The 23,254-nt window shown below is 45.6% G+C and overlaps 1 protein-coding gene across 1 annotated transcript in view; it reads left to right on the forward strand.

Moving 5' to 3' along the window:
• mEFG1 (mitochondrial translation elongation factor G 1) overlaps nt 1–23,254 on the forward strand; it is a gene marked incomplete in the record, with an annotated part of 231,007 nt that overhangs the window by 36,818 nt on the left and 170,935 nt on the right. Inside the window, 2 exon segments of the mRNA XM_077657109.1 lie at nt 4,437–4,643; nt 21,147–21,277. Coding sequence (XP_077513235.1) covers nt 4,437–4,643; nt 21,147–21,277 — 338 coding nt within the window.

The following is a 23,254-nucleotide window of genomic DNA, read 5'->3' on the forward strand; positions in this document are numbered from 1 at the left end:
AATGACTCGGTGGCAATGTGGCAACAAGCATGTCCGAACAGAATGTGTGCCGCTCTAGGTCACGTAGTGGTGCTCTTAGTCCGGCGAGTGGGAAAACAGCGAAAAGGGCTTCCAAACAAAACTCTTTACTTGGCTGACTTGCGCCCACAAAGAACTGAATGACTCGGTGGCAATGTGGCAACAAGCATGTCCGAACAGAATGTGTGCCGCTCTAGGTCACGTAGTGGTGCTCTTAGTCCGGCGAGTGGGAAAACAGCGAAAAGGGCTTCCAAACAAAACTCTTTACTTGGCTGACTCGCGCCCACAAAGAACTGAATGACGCGGTGGCAATGTGGCATCAAGCATGTCGGCGGTCATCGAACAGAATGTGTGTCGCTCTAGGTCACATAATGGTGCTGTCAGTCTGGGGAGTGGGAAGACAGCGAAAAAGGCTTCCAAACAAAACTCTTTACTGGGCTGACTCACGCCCACAAAGAACTGAATGACGCGGTGGCAATGTGGCATCAAGCATGTCGGCGGTCATCGAACAGAATGTGTGTCGCTCTAGGTCACATAATGGTGCTGTCAGTCTGGGGAGTGGGAAGACAGCGAAAAAGGCTTCCAAACAAAACTCTTTACTGGGCTGACTCACGCCCACAAAGAACTGAATGACGCGGTGGCAATGTGGCATCAAGCATGTCGGCGGTCATCGAACAGAATGTGTGTCGCTCTAGGTCACATAATGGTGCTGTCAGTCTGGGGAGTGGGAAGACAGCGAAAAAGGCTTCCAAACAAAACTCTTTACTGGGCTGACTCACGCCCACAAAGAACTGAATGACTCTGTGGCAATGTGGCAACAAGCATGATCGGGAGTCGTCGAACATAATGCGTGCCGCTCTAGGCTGTGCTCAATTTAAAGCTGACAATGAACTGTCAAGGTGCAGCGAGCAAAGTTACCTCAACAATCTGGAACAACGAATAATCAGCTCCGGCTGGGCGCGGTCAATTTAGATAAATCTGGTCGTGTCTTGCATCACAAAGCGATAAAGCCAGGGGACGGCAGCTTTGAAGAATGAACAAACAACTGTTACAAAGATTTGCGTCAATATGGTTTCATTAATTGAGGGTGTCAGGCAGGGAGACAAGATCTCTCTAGTGCTATTCTCTCTCAGTCTAGCTCTCGAGCTTTGCGAAGAACTATGGATCCATCCATGTCACCAGCAAGCAGCCTTGAGTCGGGTACCCCCAGTCAAATGGTGCTGTCGAGTGTGCCGTGAAGACACTGCAGTGAAGGACCTCTTCTTCCAAAGCTGTGACTGCTTCCTGGCACTGATGGTGTACCACGACACACCCTGCATCTCCGGCTATAGCCCCTCTCAGCTGTTCATGGTTCAGCGGTTACGAACACGAGTGCCCAGGACTCCAGACAAGCTGTCGCCGGAACTTCCACCACCTGTTGTCTTCTTCCAAAAGGATAGCGCTGCCAAGAAAAAGCAAGCTAAGGACTTCAGCCGTTGCCATGGGGTGCAAGAGCTTCAGGCCCTTTCTCTGGGACAGGAGGTGTGGTTAACGGATGCCAAATGTCAGGCACAAGTCCTCAGCTGAGCGCAGCGGCCTTGATCCTACATTGTGGGGACGCCAAGGGGCGTTATACAGCACAACCGGCGGCATTTGGTGTCTTTAGAGAGCGAGGATCCTGCTCCGATGTCCTCGTCTCCGGTTTCATCTGGCCAAGCAACTTCTGGGTCGCGATCTTTGGGCCCACAAAGCCAGGTGCCTCCTGCAACTTGCAGTAGGCAGGAGCAGCCTTCAGCGGCTGAGGAAGAGACAGGCACTGCAAGCAACATCCCAGTGAAGACCACGAGGTCTGGAGGGCAGGTCGTCCCACCAAAGAGATAGAATTTGTAACGTTGGTGAACTTGTTACAACGGTGTCGCTTTCTGGGGAAAGAGGGATGCAGTGGTGCTAATAACCATACTAAAAACAACTAACTACCAGAGGGCACTACCCTTTTGTATTGTTTCTGTGTGCGTGTGTATAAAAGGTGCAATAAAGAGTGCCAAGCATTTCTCTGCGGGCCGAGAGCGGAGCCTCGTCCATCTCTCTACAGGCATAGGCAGCTGAAGAGTCTTTTCCCAGTGCTGGCGACATCAGCAGGTGACAGCAGCAGCCCTCCTTTGTTATGCTTCGTGACAACTTTTCTTGGCGATTGAGTGAAAACTACAGAGCAGAAACGTCCTCTCTTCCTGTGAAGCGCCATCACTTGCAATTACAGTGAAACCCCCATTAGTTTATAAATCCAGAAAGATCCAACTGCTAACGTAGTCCCGGCCATCGCCCATGTAAGTCTATAGCATAGTACGCTCACTAACTTGGATGCTACGAGCCTCGTATGCTTTAATTCAAATGTGCTTCAGAAGGGAGGCTGCATCCAGGTATGACTGGCATGGCAGGAGATCGTCAAATTGGCCCTACTTAGACCTGAATTGCATGTAGTCACGGATCCCTGGAGAACACTCGGGCCTAAAGAAAGGACTAGGCAACAGATGTACCCACATAGACGCACATTTAATACAACCTACATGGCACAAACACACAAAATTAACTAACAAAACTAACACAAAACACACACTGCCAATACACACGACCCGGGAACACTACTACCAGCGTCTACTACTAGCGTTCTACTACTTGCATTCGGCGTTCGTGCTCACGGTTCGGTGCTGATGCAGCGTTGCATGGGTCCAGTAGCCAGCGTCGAGGTGGCGTTAGAAGTGCTCAGGCTGGCGTCGCTGGCAGCCTCATTGGCGGCGTCGTTGGCTGCGTCGTACAAGCTCCTGGTCCAAGCGCCCGTGGAGGTGATGCTGGTGATGTTGGCGTTGGGGGCACCACCCGGTTGGGTGGCAACAGCGCTGGAGGCACCCTTGGCCGTAGTAGGTGGTTGTGTCATCTGTTGACTCTCCGGAACGGGTTCAGGAACGGCAGAATATCCACTGTGCGATGCCGTAGAACTCGAGATCATCGGAGCAGTAGCCGGCATTGCTCTCTTCCATCCGAGGTGTTCGTGAGCCGTCGGTACCTCCGCTTCTCTGTTCTTCCCCCCGTGCCTCGCTCTCTCTCGCCCTTTTATAACCTTGGCATTAGTACACGTCATTCTTGTCCTCGTCCTCTTCTTCTTCTCTTTACTAATCATCTCTTCCCACCTCACCGAATACTTCTTCATCTTCTTTATTCCTTGGTGAATACACGTCATCCTTATCGCCATCCTTGTCATCTTCAAACCTCTTTCGTTCATACTTCGATTTCAAACTCCCTATTATATGTGACAATGCTGCAGACTCGTCTGCATTCTTCTGACATATACACAGTGGCAGGAAAGACAGCCCAGTCTCCGAGAATAATCCGTTCACTTAGTTTTGGTTTCGCTCTTCTGAGCTTCACACCACACCACAGCGGGGGCGACTCGACCAGCCATACAACCTAACCCAACCAAGCTGGTTGGCATGTCACTGGGGTCTTCTTTCCCCTCCTTTTTTCTCGCCGCTGGGCATTTCTTTTGCTCCCGTCTGTATATTTCTGTTCCTCCAGTGTGCTGAAATAGTGCGCTCGTCATCGATAGTGTGCCAGTCGCTATTTGTGTCGTGAGGCCCCGTCACAAAAGTCGGTGCTGCTTATGATAGGTGCGATCTGGTAGCGGTGGAGCTCCACCACGTCGCACGGTGAAGGATTCCAGGGAGTACTCATGTAATAAAGCATTGATGGAAATATCAATTAGAAGTCATTGCCACGCTGTTCTCATCTTGAAATCTGGCAGCCATTGCACAGTCTTTTAGAAGATATATTTACCATGATGGTAGCAGTTCGTGACAGTTTTATCTGGGTGATTTGATAGCTTGAACTTTCGGATGATTCGAACGTTTCTTCTAGTCTCTTGAAGTTCGAATTGACTACCTTTTTTTGTAGCAGCTATCTCTTAGGATATAGCTTACGTCGGCAGTACTCCTTATATAAGGATACTTCTAACATAACTGTGCATTCAACATTAGAGTGTCATGGCAAGATCCTTAAGGGGTTTTCGAGGCTTAACTATACAGTGAGCAATGCACACTATCCTATGGCCAAGCTGTTCGGATGCAATTTCAGCTTGGTCTTCAATGCCAAGGAAAGTTGTCGCTGAGTATTGCTACTGTACTAAACAAGGAGGAGCCATAATGTTTTAAGTAAGCTGCAGCGTTGTTTAGCCAATAATTTTTTCCTATTCTACTATGAAGGCATCTTCTCCTCTTCCTTTCTCTTTTTTTGGTCTCTGTCTCTTGGTTTGGCTTGGTGCCGATCTGCTTGGGCACCAAGGCAGGCTGTGCCAGAGCCAAGCAAAACAGCTGTAAAAAGTCTGGATATATTTACCTACTTTGGACCATAAGTTTGCGTCACCCTGAAGCTCAGAGTGGTGTCTGCAGGTAAAAGGCAAGGACCAGGTGGGGGCTGTGATGGACTCGATGGAGCTGGAGCGGCAGCGGGGCATCACAATCCAGTCAGCGGCCACCCAGGTGTACTGGGGCTCGACGGCCATCAACATCATTGACACACCTGGCCATGTCGACTTCACCATAGAGGTGGAGCGTGCCTTACGCGTGCTTGATGGCGCTGTGCTGGTCCTCTGCGCTGTGAGTGGACTGTCACCTTTTACTGCATGCTTCATGACTGAGTCTTCATTGGCAGCACGGATTAGTGGTGTCCTCTGTGCAAAGCGGCATGAACTAGGGCTCAAGCTTCTGTGCAGACAAGGTGCCACTGTGTGGAAGGGAAAACGGCGCATTCAGCAGCAAAAACAGCTGTCATAGTATGCCGTTACATAGGCATGCTAAATGTCAGCGAGTTTTTTTTTAGAGGGCAGCGTTTAGATGACCATTGCTAACAAGAAAGTAGCAGCGGACGAAAGTATATGGCAGGAGCCAAGAAGGAATTAAATAATATATTGTATGTTTTTTTGTGAACTCCTTACCTTTGTATCACCCCTCGTCATTAAACCACCCCAACAGTAATGCCTCAGTGGTGCTGCAGGTATAGACAAGCATCGGGCCATGACTTCACGGAGATGCGTTGGTGAGGTTATCAGCAGTGACTTTTGCCGCTTAGGCAAAAGATGGGACCATCTGCGTTTGGTGCGCTATGCTTGCGTGGTTTTGAAAATAATTGCGACAAGTTTCCACAAGTTATGGTCGGATAGCATACTGAAGAAGTTGGCGCGGAAAAACGAGGACAAGCGAGACAGACAAAGACGTCTTTGTTTGTCTCGCTTGTCCTCGTTTTTCCGCGCCAACTTCTTCAGTATGCATTTCAACCAACTCGCCCAACTTTCTGCTCTCCTATGGTCGGATAGAGATGAAAGCGATGGGAAGTGGCAATGGAATGGGACAAGTTCGGCAACGTATCGACTTCATCGCTAGCGTTGCATTTCTGCATCGAAATCTGATTGGTTAGTTTGTGTTTCTTAATCTGCATGGTTGCTTTTTGGTCACATTGTAAACGAGTTGTAGGTGTTGATTCTTGCACTGTTTGCATTCTGTTGTCCTTCCAGAATGAGATATTTAGATGTGTTGAGTGCAGGAGGGCTGTTTTCGGATGCCAGTTACCTGGACTGCTTGCCAAGCATTTCTTTTGTGCAAAAAAAGACAAAACAGCTGCTGTCAGCTGCCTTCAGCATTGACAGTGTGCCGCTAAGCACGACGTTTGAGTAGTAGTACATACAAGACAGTTTTTTCTTCATTTTCATTGTTGCGAGGTTCGCCACACATGTCTCTTCAATGCCTATTCTAGAAAGTGATTGAACATTGCTAGGATCTCGTCAAAGTCACATGGTGTTATTTCTTGGATTGTCTGAATTTTCCTATTGCAAATCGATCGGAACCTGGTGAAGGCAAAAAATTGACAGTCAATTTGTGTAGTTAGGCCAATGCGAAATAGGTGCGCTAGCACTTCGGTTTTCACTTCGATTTTCACTTCGGTTCTGGAGTTCAGATTCAGTGTTTACAGATGGAAGTTGTTCTCATAGCGATAATGGGTTCTTGCCGATGTATGCGGAAGTACACTTCAATCAACCAAATGATCAGGCAGGCTTTCGTAAAGGGTACTCGATACTATATAGACCATATTAACACAATCAATCAGGTGATAGAGAAATGCACAGAGTATAACCAACCAAACCAAAGAGTATAACCAAAGCATTTTACTCAGTTGAAACCTTAGCAGTCATGCAGGCATTGAGGAATCAGGGTGTTAAAGAGTCTTACATAAAAATACTGGAAGATATCTATAGTGGGTGCACAGCTGCTATTGTCCTTCACTAAATCAGCATTAATAAAATTTCAGTAAGGAAAGGTGTTAGGCAAGGAGACACGGTCTCGCCAATGCTATTCACTGCCTGTTTATGGGAGGTATTCTGAGGCCTGAATTGGGAACAGTTGGGGACAAGAGTTAATGGAGAATACCTAAGTAATCTGCGATTCGCTGGTGACATTGTCTTGCTAAGTCATTCGGGAGACGAACTGCAAAATATGATCATTGAGTTAGATAGGGAGAGCAGTACAGTGGGTCTAAAAATTGATATGCAGAAAACCAAAGTAATGTTCAACAGTCTAGCAAGGGAACAGCAGTGCACAATTAGTAATGAAATGGTGGAAGTGGCAAGGGAATACGTCTGCTTAGGGCAGGTAGTGACCGCAGACCCAAATCACGAGAGTGAAATAATTAGAAGAATAAGATTGGGGTAGAGCACATTTGGCAAGTTCGCTTAGATCATGGATGGCAGTCTACCAATACTCCTCAAGAGAAAAGTATGTAGCAGCTGTATCTTACCGGTACTCATCTATGGGGCAGAAACGTAGAGGCTTACGAAAAGGGCTCGAATTCAGTTAAGAATAGCGCAGTGAGCTATGGAAGGAAAAATGACAGGCGTAACATTAAGAAACCAGTAGAGAGCAGAATGAGTCAGGGATAAAGCACAGGTTAATGACACCTTGGTCGAAATCAAGAGGAAGAAGTGGGCTTGGAGAGGGCATGTAATGCGATGGTAAGATAACCGCTGGTCTTTAAGGGTAACGGTGTGGATTCCAAGAGAAGGCAAGCGTAGCAGGGGGCAGCAGGAGGTTAGGAGGGCAGATGAGATTAATAATAAGTTTGCAGGGATAGGGTGACCACAGCTGGCACAGGAGAGGGTTAATTGGAGAGACTTGGGAGAGGCCTTTGTCTTGCAGTCGGCGTAGTCAGGCTGATGATGGTGATGATGGTGACATTCATAGATCCCTGGGAGTCTCCATGTCTGCATACCACTCCTAGAACAGTGGTACAGCAGTTAAACGATGGCCCTGCGATGGCAGTTGCTGCCATCAGTGGGGCTTGCGAGACCCAGGATGCTTTTCCCAAATAACCTCTTGCGACCAATCGATTGAACTGGCAGGTTGCCCACAGCATGGGGGGCTGCTTGCCACAAAGCTGGCTTCAGGCAAACAGACAGACAAACACACAACGGCTGTGGCTAATTAGCACTCGAAGTGCTATCACACTAAAATATCACACCAAAAGCCACTCTGATCAAGCAGATTGAGACAGGCACTTTAGTGCAAATTTTAAATAAGAAGCAGAATTACTTATTTAGCTTGGTGAAGCAAATGTCGTTTGAGGCTTGAGGAACACGTCTCTGTATGCATGCTGGTGCGGCTCTCCCAAAGCCAAGATGGCAGAAAGAGCATTCTTGCGAACATACCTTGACTCTAGACATAAATCAAGCAGAATACAGTGCATAAGTCTGCTGTGCACTTGAGAATGTTCCAAAGAAGAGAGGTATCGCATTTGCCTTATTCAGAGTAGCTGTATGACTCCAGTAATTTTCCATGTTCTCTGGAGATAAATGGCTCGTAGAAAACAGGAAGTTAGTCATGTGAAAAAGCTGCTTCATGTTGTTCTACATCATGCAGTAGCTAACGGGAAGCCGATGCACTCTGGTAATTCCATCTGCTAAAGAGATTGAAAATGTTTCCGATTAGAAGCAACGCGCCCACTTTAAAATATTTGCATGTGTAAGTTGGTTTCGAAGGCAGCATCGCTTGGGGTAGTGTAGGCATGCTGTGTTTTTGCCGCCTACATCCCGATGCCTAGCTGACGACCGCAGTGCCACCTTTGCTTGCAAAAATCATGCTTGTTCATAGCTGATAAATAAATTGCATCTGGCTGGCTGGAGGCCTCTGTTTATGTTCGTAAGTTACTGCAATTTATAAATTGCCAAAGCATTATTGACGCTGTGAAGTTCATCGGGCACCAAGGTTTCTAGAGCATTCAATGCACACTGCAGATGCCTTGGATTTACAATGCTGGAACTATTGATGAGTTAAGCACAATATGCTCAGATTATGAAGTACTGACTGCGCTCGTGTTGTCTGCCTTAGTCTGTGTCCTTGTGTTTTTTGCGCTTTTACGTTCAGAATGGAAAACCAACTCGCCCAAATGCAGCCATTATTGACTGTGAGAAGCAGAGAATGCACATTTTGTGTTGTTTGTAGGCCACCCTCTGGTGATCTCAGCATGTTCCTTGCTTTTCTGGAGAACCTACTTTGCTTTGTTGCGGATCAAAAGTTACATCTTATTTTGGGCGGTGACCTAAACGTGAATATGCTTGGTTCAACACATACCTAGCAGTAACTTCAACATATTATAGCAGTAAACGGTTTCTGTGATGTGATAACACAGCCGACATGAGTCACGCAATTAGTGATCATTTATTAACAGCAGGTTTCGTACACACTGAAATAAGTGACCACCAAGGAATATTTTCGCTGGTTGACAAAATGAGACGAATGTGTTCTAGAACAGTGGCAGCCAGTTATGCTCAGCAGATCAATATGTCGATACTAGAATCGTTCCGATGGGCTATTAATCAAGAAACGTGGAATTCAGTCTACGATGCAAACACCAGCGACAGAGCATACAATACATTCATTAGTCTTTTTATGCACATGTACGAGGATAGTGTTCCTTTGAAAAAAATTCAAAGGCCACGCAGGGCAAGAAAACCATGGCTCACGCATCAACTACTTGAAATGATCAAACATAAAAAACGCACTGTACACTGAATTTGTCAAAAATAGGCAACCAGAGTATTTAACCGAATTTAAAAAGTACAGAAACAAGCTCACTGCGAAACTTAAACATGTTAGGCATTCTTGCTACATGAATTAATTTTCTGAGGAAATCCTTAAACGTCTAGATTTACTGCGGCGAAAGTTACCCCGAGGGTATCCAGCATGATGGAAATTGTATGTAGTTCACTGGCAAATGTTTTCAATGATCTTTTTGTACAACATGGTGGTCTCTATAGGCAGCCTAGTAGCAGAGAAATCTGTGAAGCTGTCGAATATGTGTCAGGGAATATGAGCGCACAGTCATTATATTTTGCTCCCACATGCAATAGTGAAGCACTGTATTTACACGATTGTAAGTCGACTCGCATGTAAGTCGACCCCCCCACTTCACATTTCTGAAAAAGACAAAAAGCTTGGAGGTCGTTTACGCTTGGCCTTTAATAATAGAACACGATAGCACTACCCTGCAGCCTCCGCTTATCGCCAGCCGCTATCGGCTGCCGGGCGCGGGAGTACCCGTGGGCACATTCCAAAACAAAAATGTATTAGTCACTGGACTAGTCGTCCACACTTGCACACTTGCGCCAATGTACTCACTAGCGCTGCCATCGTGATCGCTGCTGCGGTCCCACAGCTCGTCATTCTAACATCGTCGTTCAGCGAAATCCCACACTTTGCAAACAGCCACATCATGACATCGCGTGAAACAGCCGAAAGTTTTGCCTTGCTGATGCTGCCACGCCTGTACCACCCGTTACGAACGTTGAACTTGCGGCCTGGTGCAGTTCGTTTCTTCGGCGTGAAGAATGACAGCCATCTTGAATGTAGCCGTGAATGAGCGCAGTCGCTTACCTGACTCGGAGCACGAATGACGAAGCACTACATTAAAAACTTGTGAAATGCAGCTGGCAGCAGTTGAATGCATCAGAGCCAAAGAGAAATTACGCGTGAGCGGCGTCGGCTCTTCCGACGGCTGCCGACACTCCGCGCCGCCGCTGCGGTTCCGAGTAGGAGTGCCGCCATGATTGGAACAGCGGCCCTTCCATCAACTATCGATGTTCCCTTGAGCGCTGAGTGCGTGGTTGAAAGTAAACAAAAAAAAACTTGGACGGCGCCTATTAAGAGTAGAACGCGAATGTGTTATCGGACTGCTGCCGCTTATCAGCAACCGCAGTCTGCAGCCACGTGTGGTGTGGCAGTTTGCTGCTTATCGACAGCCACTATCAGTCGCCGCGCACAGGGTGGGAATGCCAGTTCTACGTGTTGACATAGCAGCCGCTCAAGGCCAGCACCAAGAGCGATGCGCCGGAGCCGCACAGCAACAATGCAACCGCACTTTAGCATGCCTGATATCTCGTTTTGTCTCACCTTTATTTATGGTGTGATGCTTTGGTTTCTATTTTAAGTTGACCCCCCCACTTCGGATTTTCAAATTTTGAAAAATAGGTCGACTTACAGTCGTGTAAATACGGTATATTCCTGCATAAATGCGTTCAAAAATAGTAAGGTAAAAGACTCCAGTGGTTTGCAAATAGGTCCCTTAGAGTTTGTACTCGACATACTATGCCCAGTGTTAACACATATCTATCACTTAAGGGGGCTCTAATAAAGTTGCGGCGTGCCTGGGATATTGAAGCACGCCACTTCACGAACAGTGTCCAGCAAAGATTTTTTAAATGCGCTTTGTGGAAGCTGAGTTCTCTGTAGTTAAAATTTTAAATTCAGCGTTTTCGCGCCTTTCCCTCTCCTCTCGTCACTTTTTGCACCCTGGAAGGTAGGCGCTCCTTCGCCGACCCCCCTCTGGGAGCGGAGCTTCCCTACCCGCAGGAGATAAGCAGCTTATTGGCCGCGGCCACGGTAGCTGCCTGACGTCTGAAAGAATCTAACCAATGGCCACCTCTTACCTTGTCTACGTAGATGCAGGGCACGAAGGAGGGTGCGAGCATGAAAAAGTCGCCGGGAAGGGCTCGCCAACTTTGACGCGTGATTGTGGGTCGTCTGCTGCGTGTAGAAGAGTATTATTTGGCTCTGGTTTTCATGGCAACACAGTGCAGTGATTAAGTGAGTTAATGTGCTCTCCTCGAAAGGCGTTTCAGAGCCCCTTTAATTCTATCTACAGGTATATTTCCAAAAGAGATGCAGCTCCCTCGTGTCACCCCTGTGTTTAAAAAAGCGATAGAAATACGCTAAGCAACTACTGCCCCATTTCAGTATTACCTATTTTTTCAAAAGGGATCGAGAAAATAATGCGAATTCGTATTTCTTTACATTTGAACAAAAATAAGTTGCTGCATTCTTTCTAGCATGGTTTTAAACATCTGTCAACAGAAAAAAGCTCTTTCTACAAAAAAAAAAATTATACTGGATGCATTTGGCCGCAACAAAATGGCCCTTGAAGTCTACATTGATTTTTCAAAAGCGTTTGATCTTCTAGGTCATTATATTCTTATGTCAAAATTAATAGAATATGGTGTTCGAGGGACAGCTCACACTTTGCTCGAGTCCTACCTATCCCATAGAAAACAGTATGAAGAGGTAAATAATTGCACATCAGAAATTCGATCGATTAACTGTGGCGTACCACAAGGTAGCATTATTGGCCTGCTCTTATTTTCATTCTATGTTAATGATATTATTGGCAGTACATCTGGTGCTATGTTTGTTTTATATGCAGATCACACAACAGTATTCATAACGGGCACCTCCGAAGTCGAAATAGAAAACATGGTAAACAACACGCTTAGCAGTATAAAAGTATGGGCAGATGTCAATTATTTACGAATAAATTCAAGAAAAATAAAAGCAGTCCTTTATTCACCAAAAGGAAAAACATTACAACAACCTATGCACATACGTCTCTGTACTGATGTTTTAGAAATCGTCGACTAGGCCAAATTCTTGGAGTGATTTTTTATAAGCACCTGACATGGAATATGCATATTGAGCATCTTAGCTCTAAATTATCATCTGCTTTCTTTTAGCATTATACAAAATTCTTTTGTATAATGCTCTAGTAGCGTCTATTCTACAGTACTGTAGTGTTGTATGGTGTACGACTGGAATTACAAATTTGTCAAAATTGCATGTGTTGCAGAAAAAGGCTGTGCGTTGTATAGAAAATGTTTCCTACTGTTTTCCCAATCACGATTTATTTTCAAGGTACCATATTCTTCCGGCATTTGCATTGCATAAATACAAGATATTGTTGTGCTACAAGTCTTGTTTAAAAGAAAAAGATAATGTCGTTATATCTCTAGCAAAACTGAAGGAAAATTGCAGCACTCATCAAATAAGGCATAAGGAAATATCCTGCTTGGGCCAAGCAGTGACCTGCAGTATTCTGAAATAAATAAATATGGGGTATCCCATCACCTTACATGGATTACAGCTAGCAATCTTTGTCCTATGCTGTGCCGATTGCACTGAATGAAAAAAATTTTGATCCTGTCCTCTATTCGAACTCTAATATAAAAAATTTCTGTCATAGAACATCTGGTTGTAGTGTGTAACTCCAATCTATTATCAGTGCATATGTTTTACTTTTTTTCTATGCATCTTTATTCTCATGCCCCATTATTGCTGGTGAACAGTGCATCACCATGGACCCGAGCACCCGCACCTAGCCGCGCGTGGCATCGCCGTGTCCGGGGAAAAAGGGATCCTGGTGTTTGAGCCGATGCCGAGCGTTTGGACCTTTAAGGGCCCCTCGGCGGAGGCAACGCACCACTTTGGCCCCAGCTTCCTGTAGACGGAACCTCCGGCCTGACCCGCCCGCCCCAGGGAAATCGGCAGTTGCCTTTTCCTATCCTCCCCTCCATCTCTCACTTTCCTATCTCTGTCTCACAACTCTCCTATATCCTACTCACTTCTTTGTTTTTCCTTTTTTTCCTGGCGGCGAGGGTTAACCTTGTGTGACCAACTGCCCTGAATTGTGTCATATTTGGTTATAGTTGAGGTACAGCTGGTGTTGGCAGGACTTGCTTTCAAGTTCCTGTCCCGTGATACAGATGAACGATGTGCGCAAAACATTTGATGAACCACATACACAGGAGAAACACAAGGACTGGCGCAATCTGCGCCAGCCCTTGTGTTTCTCCCGTGCATGTGGTTCGTTGAATGTTTTGCGCACATAGTTTATCTGTATCACCATGCACCAACTAGGCCCAACAGAAGTGTTATTGAAGTACCTTCTTGTCCCGTCCCCTTGTTGGACTCCGTGGTGGGTGGCTGGCACCATGACCGAATAACTACATTTTTTTTTATGGCTCCACCGCTTTCAAAACCAGATCGCTCTCTCAAGAGAGGTCGGAACGAATTAGCAGACTTTTAACAATTTTGTTAAAAAGAACCCGATGTTCACCAAGTTTCATGTAATCCACAGTCAAAGCGTTCAAAAACAAGCAAGAATAATTTCTCCATTCCTTGTGTCTAAATGTTTAACCGATACCTTGGGCCCTGGCTACAAGGTCTCAAAAATGGCCAGCGGTGACCTTCTCCTTGAACTGCGCGAGTGCATCCAGTGCTCGAAACTCTCAAACATTGCTTCTTTCGGGGACATCCCGGTCTCCATAACAGCACATCGATCACTTAGCACTGTCTGTGGCGTCATCCCTGAAAATGACTGCATACACCTAACTGAAAAAGAAATGCTGAAAGGCTTGTCCGACCAAAATGTCACAGATGTATACAGAATCAAAATCCAGAAAGACAACAAAGAAATAGATACAAAACACTTGGTTCTGACATTCAACACAAGTACACTACCTGAAACCATCGAAGTAGGATACCTAAAAGTAACTGTTAGGCACTATATTCCGAACACACGAAGATGCTTCAATTGTCAAAGGTTTGGCTACGGCTCACAGAGCTGCCGCGGCCGCACAACTTGCGCAAAATGCGCTTCGAAGGATTACGTTTTTGAGGAATGTGACGCAGCCCTACGCTGCGCAAACTGTGAAGGAGACCATGCTGCATACTCCAGGGCGTGTCCGTCCTGGAAGAAGGAAAAGGAGATAATCACCATAAAGACCAAAGAAAACATTTCATTTAGAGAAGCGAGAAGGCGATTTGCCCTCAACAACCAATTCTCCTTCACAGCGAAATCCAGCTTCGCTGATGTGGTGCGCAGGGGCGTAGCACCATACAGCACACTGGCCCCTACCGAGGCGGCTTCTACCGAGCCGATGGCAGGGCCTTCCACGCCCCAGGCAGGGGACAGCGAAGGCTGCTCTGTCACCCTGTGGGGACCTGCCCTGCAGCCTCCTGAGTTTGCTTTCCCGCGAGGCACCGTGCAGCGGCTGTCTCACCTCGAGGCTGACCGCATTCCCTTGTCAGTTGCATTAACTGGCAAGAGAGGGCGCCAGAATCACTGCGGGGGAGACTGCCAAAGCCCGCGCGCGGGAGAGGGGGCTTCGGCTGGGATCTTCGGGCGCAAGCGGACGTGTCGCTCGCGGCTCCGCTCTTAGCCGGCGGGGCGAAGAAGCGACGGGGAGACAGGCTCCCGTACTCGTCCTGTCTGGCCTGCGGAGTTTATATCCCTTGCCCTAGCGCGGGCGAACATTCGCTCGGAACCTTGCTGGTGAGTCGGACGACCTCGATTCATTAGCATACCTTGTTGCTAGCTGGCGTTATTGTTTCTGTAGCAATAAATGCCTGTCTGTGTCAGCCAATGTGTCGTTCCTTTGTTCCCCCAGAGCAAGGCCCGCCGTGGTCGGCGAGCGCTCGGTAGATTACGCGATCACGGGGTGGGGTCCGGGCGGCTTTGAACCTTGTCAGGGAGAGCGTACTTATCTCCCCATTCAAACCCCACTACCCCGAAAGCAGAGAGTGCCGTTCCATGGGTCGGCATCCCGCACGACTTCCCCCCGTCGGGGGAGGTCTGAAACGCTAGCACCCGTGGCGAAGCTGCGGTCCTCCAGCACCTCTCGTGAGGTGATGGACACAACTCGTCCCTCGCCCCCGCTGCAGCGGCGGCAAAGCTCTCTTGAGCGCAAAAAAAGGGATAAACTCCCTGTAACAGGTCCAAAAGACCGACAAACCTAGTTTTTAAAACTTATCCTTAACTAGTCTACAATCACGGCATTTCTAGTGAACTTTTAAACAACCACACTGACGTAACAGCTATTTTAAATTTATTCTCCCCGGTAGCACTGTGTTTCCAGGAGACTAACCTAGGACTTCTTAAAGAGTATCAAGTCTTTCGATGTGACCGAGAGTCCTCAAGCAGGCTCTCCGGAGGCACTGCTGTAGTTGTCCACAGTTGTATTGCTGCTCGAAAAATTTACCTAAAAACCTCATATGAGGCAGTTGCTGTTACTGTCCGTGATTTTAAGACAATAACAATATGTTCCATATACATTGAACCTTACCTAACAGTCACACTTCATGATTTAGAAAGTCTTAACTTCTGGAACCATATCTTTTAGTTCGGGATTTTAATGCTCACTCCATTTTTGGGGAAGTGAACAAATGGATGTCAGGGGCCGGATTTTTGGAAGATTTTATCCTCTTCAACAATGTATGCCTCCTGAACACAGGCAAAGACTTACTGTTCTCTAGGCAGTGGGAAAATGAGCTGCCTAGATTTATCTTTTTGTTCACCAAGTGTTTTTACCGATTTTAAATGGGATGCTCTTGACAACCTATATGGGAGCGATCACCTTCCTGTTATAATAAGCCTGTCATCCTCACCAACAGTCATCCCGACAAAACCACGTTGTTGGAAGTTGCATTTAGCTAACTGGGAATTGTTTAGAGAACAGGCCAGTTTAGAGAATATTGCTTTAGAAAATCTCGACATAGACGCAATAAATGACGCATTCACACCATGCATCCTTACTGCTGCACACTTATCAACCCCAAAATCATCAGGAGTGGTCTGTCAGAACCACAAAGTGTGGTACACACGTGAATGCAAGGAAGCAAAAAAACGGCAAAATAAAGTGTGGGGAGTCTTTTGCAGATACCTAACACATGAGAACCTCATCCATTTCAAAAAGGCCAGAGCACAACCACGGTATATTTGGCGCAATGCCGAAAAAACATCCTGGAGAGCTCATGTGTCTTCTATATATAGTTCAATCCCATCGAAGAAAATGTGGGAGCAAGTTTGAAAATTAAATGGTAGCTACTCACCCTTCACAGTTCCTTTTTGACAACACCCGGTACACAAACAAATATAGGAGAACAGGCAGACATATTGGCTGAGCACTTTGCTGCAGTTTCAAGTTCATCACACTATAGCCAGTCATTTTTGAAATACAAAAGCATGGCAGAAAAACACAAGCTCCCAACAAGTGGAGGTCTAAATGAAAAATACAATTGTCTAATTACCCTCCAAGAAATAAAGTACTGTATGCCGGCAAAAAAACTGCTCCGAGACACGACCAGACACACTACGAAATGCTTGCCCATCTTTCCCAGCCTGCCATAGAGGCACTCTTGAATTTTTTTAGCAAAATATTCACAGAAGGAAAAATACCTAAGGAGTGGAAGAAAGCCATCATAGTGCCACTCCTGAAACCTGGGAAACCACCAACTTTCCCAAGTATCTATTGGTTGATAGGCCTCACAAGTTGTCTCTCGAAATCTTTTCAAAGTGCCTTTAATATAAGATTAAAATTTGTCCTTAAATCCCGTGAACTTCTTGATGTCCATCAATGCGGTTATAAAAAGGGATGCTCAACGACAGACCATTTAGTTTGTCTCGAAAACACAATAAGAGAAGCATTTATACACAAACGGCATTGTCTTGCCGTTTCCTTCGATATGGAGAAAGTGTATGATACAACCTGGAGGTTTGGGATCCTCCGCGACCTAGCGGACCTAGGTATCCGTGGCAGGATGTTGAACTGCCTAAATTACTTCCTTTCCGACCGCTCATTTCAAGTACGCCTGGGATCAACCCTTGCCAGGAACTTCGTTCAAGAGAACGGGGTTCCTCAGAGGTGTATTTTAAGCACAACACTGTTTATTGTAAAGATGAATTCCATAAGGAAAATAATCCCAAAGTCCATGATGTACTCAGTCTGTGTCGTCGACCTTAAAATAGCTTGTACATCATCCAATGTAGCAACATGCTAGAGACTAACACAGTTAACAGTAAACAAACTAGAGACATGGGCAGACAAAAATGGATTCCAATTCTCCACACAGAAAACAGTGGGCGTGCTGTTGTCACTAAAACGAGGTCTACAATCCAACCCCAGCTTAAATCTAAACAAAATCGAACTGCCTATAAAAAATGAAGTAAAATTTCTGGGCATTATCTTTGACAAAAAGCTGACATTCCTACCACATATTAATGCTCTAAAAAAGAAAGCCTCCCAGTCTTTGAACATACTTAAAATATTTTCCCGGAAACACTGGGGTTCTGATAGGATGTCGGTCTGTTGTACGCTCTACCTTAGATTACGGATGTATAGTTTACGGGTCAGTGAGACCTTCGTACCTGAAACGACTAGATCCAATACAAAATTTAGGTTTGCGTCTTTCCTCTGGTGCTTACAGGATGTTGCCCATAAATAGTATTTATGTAGAAATAAATAAACCGTCACTTACAGATAGAAGAACCATGCTCACATGCTCATACATTTTAAAAATCCGTTCACTGCTAAAACACCTATGTTACCCAATAGTCACAAAGTGCCCATCTAGAACATTGTTTAACAATAAACCGCTCGCTATCAGGCCTCTCCTCCTGCGTTTTGAAGAGATGTGCCAAAACCTCGGCGTACTAGATACATTACCTGACATTGCTCGGAGACGAGATCCACTACCTCCATGGTACAATTTTCCTGTAATCTGTGATCTCACTCTTACTCAGTTCCATAGAAAACAAACTCCGCAACAGCATATACTACAAGAATTCCTTGCACTCGAAGAAAAATACAGTAGTTTTACGCAGTTTTATACAGATGGTTCAAAAACGGACGTTTACGTAGGAAGCGCAGTGGTCCGATAGAAGTCGGAGAAAACAGTACGACTTCCACAGTGCTCATCCACCTTCACTGCAGAATGTTATGCAGTCTGTGTTGCCGTAGAAAAAATAGAAAACGAAAACCTCACCAACAGCATTACTTATACAGATTCCCTCAGTATAGTTACAGCTCTGCACTCTAGAATTGCAGTCACTCCGATTCTTGGTGACATCATACACAAGATAGTAACAGCGACAGCTCGAGGACAAAACAAAACTCTGCAGGGTTTCCAGTCATGTCGGAATAAGAGGCAACGAGGGGGCGGATTTCTGCGGTGCTAAAGCTCGTGGCAAGGAAATAAAAAAAGTAAATATACTTTTTGGGGATTGCATGGCAGTCCGTATGGAACGGCGAAGTGAATAATAAACTACACTTGGTAAAACCGGTTTTAGGTGAATTTAAATCTTGTGTTCACCAGGAACGTTTTAAGAAGTGACTTTATGCAGTCTCTGGATAGGCCACACGCACCTTACGCGCAACTTCCTGCTAACAAAACAAGACAAACCTGTTTGCGAATGCGGAGATGATCTTACTGTTAATCACATTATATTTTCATGTGTGAAACTTGAAACACTAAGCAAGAAGATTTTACTCAATTTTTTAATGAATGCATTCCTTTTCATCCAGCACTGCTCTTAGATGATAATGCCATTGTTAACATACCTTCCGTTTTTAACTTTTTTAAAGAAAGCAGGGGTACTTGAAAAACTAAATTTTGGACCACTGGTTCACTTTATTGCATGGTACACCTCAGCCACTTTCTCACTCATGGGAAGAAGGCTGAGGCTTTTTATTTCATTGGTTTGGAGCCTCAGGATCCTTGCCCAGCCAAGGATAGCCGCTGAGGCTACCCGACCTTCTGTGGGGCTTTTACCATTAGCTATTTCCAGATTTCTTCTTCTCTGTTTTTTACTAGGCAGTTCAATATTTTTAGGCCATCTACACCATCGACGATTTTTCATATTCCTAAACATTCTACAGAAAACCATTTCTATACCTTGAGCTTGGCGCATGATGGCTTTAGCTGCCTATGTGCCATAAAACCCAACACAACACAACACACATTTTTGCTGGCACGTCAGTCTTGCTGTGCTTGTATTAAGATCAGTATCGTTTTTTAGTAATGCAACTTATCGTCTGTCACCTTGTAGTTATGACTCACCATGCATGCCATTTTCCTTTCAAACTGAAAGGGTATTTGTAAACGGTAATTACATTTATCTCTTTGCACACAATCTTACCAAACTTACATAATTAATTACGTGTACAGACATTTCTTTCTTTCATGTAACAATTTCGGTATTGAAACTGCTGTATAGCCAACCTGTAGGGTGGCAGGACCCTTGTCAAGCTGTGTGTACAGCTTTTTGTCCCCCCTCTTTGCTTAAAATTTAAGGGACTTGACTTGAATGTCGGGTGGGCAGCTGAATTTCAACCCTGGGCACTCTGTTGTCATTTTGCTCAGTGCACGCTTCATTGGCATGCAGGTCAAGTTGCAGTGCTTTGCAAAAAATGTTGGTGTTAATTATCACTCTAGAAGAGGGAAATTCAACAACAGCACATATCCTACTAGTGATCTAAACATGGCTGCAATCAAAACAAATGACAACTGAGTACAGTACTTGAAACAATCATTAACAGGCATTTCAGATCTTGAGTATTCACACACCTATCTTGTAGCCATCTTGTACACTGCAGTTTGGTTAGTATTTTTTCTGGGTTCCTTAATGTATACTTTAAGGGTGTGCGAATATTCAGAAATTTCGAATACCACACCAGATATCCTCCTATTCGATTATTCGAACAAATGAAGTAGTGTATGTTAAAAATTATTCAAAACGAATCAGATATGTCCAAGTTTTTGAACACTTTTCGAATAATTGGCACGAAGGTCAAATAAGGCCTGTATTTTTCTTGCACAATTAATTCCAAAAACAAGGGACCGTACACGCCGCCTATCATGCTGCCGCAATTGGTATGCGCAGATGGAGGGCTGGTGGAAACCATCCATGTGGTGGTATTCATATTCCTCATGCAAGGCCGCAGAGATTGGACAATGCGGCAGGGCCCAGGCAGGTTCAGTAAACCCGGACTATATGCTTGACCTCTGAGGCTATGCCTCATATGTAGCTCTCGTACACTGAGATGTGGCGGTAGTTTGTTTTCCGCTGTTTTCACTTGCAAAAGGTACTTTTCCTGAGCGCCTAACATGGCAATGATAAAGTTAATACGCAACTTTGTGCTGTGACCACCCAAATGGAGATCAGTGTTGTGTCTTTTAACAGATATACAGCTATAACTGCGAAAGCTGTGCTTTGCTGTTTGTCATGATTGCTCATTGAATATTCATTCGTACAAGTAGTAAATTTTTCTATTCAATTCAGTTCTCTCACTATTCGATTTATTATTTAGCTAAACTACTCATATCCGATTCGGTAGCAAAGCTACAGCATTCGATTCGGTTTGGAAAAAGTACTATTTGCACATATCCCTACTTTGCCTCTGTCGCGACTGTGGTGTATTTGTTTTATTTCAATGTACCCAAACTTTTCTGTGCACTGGATTACCCCACTGCTTAAAATGTGGTCGGGTATTCCTTCATGCATGTCCAAGGGGCTCGAGATGGAGTGATGATGATTATGAGTGAGGGAGGAACACGAGTAGTGTACAGCTGAAATATGAAGGCGCCATACTCATCACAGTGATCATAATACGGCAGGGTGCTTTTTTTGGTGTATTTCTTTTTTCTTTCTTGGTGTTATTGTGGAACCTGTAATGGCTTTAAAGTATGTGTGTGAGCAAGGGAAGAGTGGTGATTGCATGTATGCAGTGCACTGTTTGGTGGAACTGTGAATGACGGTTATTTTCATGTAAATAGTATCTTGCATGAAGCAATCAACGGTGACATATTTTTTTCAAGAAATCGAAGTACATTAGAATGGGACGTTATTCTTTCATCCTGTATGACTATGCACAGCTGTGTGTGCTCTGGCAAATACATTGCGGCCACCCAAGTGAGGTGGGCTCCCACAGAAGCTTTGTGTCCTTTGTGCAGGTGGGTGGGGTGCAGTCACAGACCCTGACGGTGTGTCGGCAGATGCGCCGTTACTCGGTGCCCTGTGTGGCCTTCGTCAACAAGCTGGACCGCACGGGGGCCAATCCGCACAAGGTGCTCGGGCAACTCAGGTGGGCTTCCTTCCTTCTGTGATAGGGGCCTTTCACTAATCAAAATTCGCTGCTGGTACCAGCCAAAACTGGTGGGTAGAGTTTCCTACCTGTCTGAGAAAACTGAAGGGGGAACTGAAAATCCAAGATTCTTACTGTCGGGACCTCTTGCTTAACCAATTCCTAAGTACTTCTAAACTATCAAATGCACAATGCTTGCCCTGTCTTCAGTAATGGTGAAATTCACTTGTATGCCCAGTCCAGGACATAGCACTGGTGCAGAGCACTCACCTGCATTTGCATGGCACTAGCAAAGAAAGCATCATATATTGCCACGCAATAAGCCAACTCCATATCCCCCCCCAACTCGGACGCTTCGCTGGCCATAAAAATATTCTCCTGTAACCCCGACTAGTCAAAGGCACAATAGGTATGTGTAGCGCATTCTTTATTATGTAGTTTCCCACACATCTAGGGGTCATTTTCCAACAAAATAGTTGTATGAAGCAAGTATTGCTGATAATAAGGAAGTAAGGAAGAGGGCGCACAGAACATTTACACGTCACATTGCTAGAATCAAGGTTGGTTCATCATCATCAATAGCTGCAGCCACCCTATCCTGCAAGCTTAGCCTCATCCGCCCACCTAACCTTCTGCCACCACCTCCTATGCTTGCCTTCTCTTGGAATACACTCCGTTAAGTACACTTAAGGACCAGCGGTTATCTTGCCTTCGGATTACATGCCCTGCCCAAGCCCATTTCTTCCTCTTGATTTCGACTAGGATGTCATTAACTTGCGTTTGTTTCCTCACCCACTCGCTATGGTGTAATAGAAAAATGGCATAATGAGCTGCAGCTATGTGACAATTAAGCGCTTTAAGGGAGGGACAGAAGTCAGTGCAAATAAATCTAATGACTACACTTAAGTGACGTGGCTACACACAGTACTCAATTAGTAATAACTTATAAGGGAGTAATTACTCATTGACATCCACCCAAGTGTAGCCATACGGCTACAAAGGAAAGCTATACAGCTTTCTCAGAAACTTTGTAGTTAAATAAAAATTCGTCCTGGTCCGGGGTTCGAACTCGGGACCCATCTATCGAAAAGACTGACCAAATGTGCTGCGTATTGCTTGCCTCTTTCTTTATCCAGCGGCTTACTTTCACGAAACCTTTCGCGATAACTTTGTGCTGTAAACCGAAAATGTTGGAGCAGGGCTAGTTTTGCCTTATCATAATCCACTGAATCTGCTGGGGCAGTCGACCGAACCCACGGAGAGCTTCCCCAGTCAAAGACATACTGAGTGCTGTAGCCTATTTTTCCTTGGGCCAGCTGTGCCTTTCTGCGATATGCTCAAAACGTTTGAGGTATGCATCCAAGTCATCCCTGCGAACGTTGCAAGGTGCGATTAACGTGTGTGGGCTAACCGCTGCTGAGGGCCCCAGTGCGGGTTCTCGGTTACCCCCACCAGCTTCTGCGAGCCTTAATTGGAGCTGCAATCTACGCTCTTCACCCTCTGCTAGTGATTTTGCATGCTTGCGTTTGGCTTGTGCTTCACGCTCCTCAGCCTCTGCTTGCGCCTTGGCTTGCTCGCGTTTGGCTGCACGTGCTGTGCGTTCCTTCTCCTGCCCGGCAGCCACCCATGTGCGCAGCTCGGCGCCGTTCAACCCCAACTCTTTCCCTAACTCAATTAACTCCTTTAGCATGCTCATCGTTTCCTTAACTTAGAAAAAAAAAAACCCCTCAATATAAGCTAAACGGCTTCGTCCTGGCGCGTGGACGCCAATTGTCGCGAATTGTTAACGTGTCCCCGACTTTCCGAAGGGGAACGCTGTCGCGTGCAGATTAGAACACGAGAACAAAGAGATCAAGCAAAATGAAACGAAGCCGTATTTATAGTTTAAAGGAAAAGAGTTGATACGAAACGAAAACAAGAAAAACACACTCAACATGCATACAACACTACAGAATAAAGGAAAGAGTTCACCCGGTA

The sequence above is a fragment of the Amblyomma americanum genome, chromosome 3 (assembly GCF_052857255.1).
Source record: "Amblyomma americanum isolate KBUSLIRL-KWMA chromosome 3, ASM5285725v1, whole genome shotgun sequence".
NCBI lineage: Eukaryota > Metazoa > Arthropoda > Arachnida > Ixodida > Ixodidae > Amblyomma > Amblyomma americanum.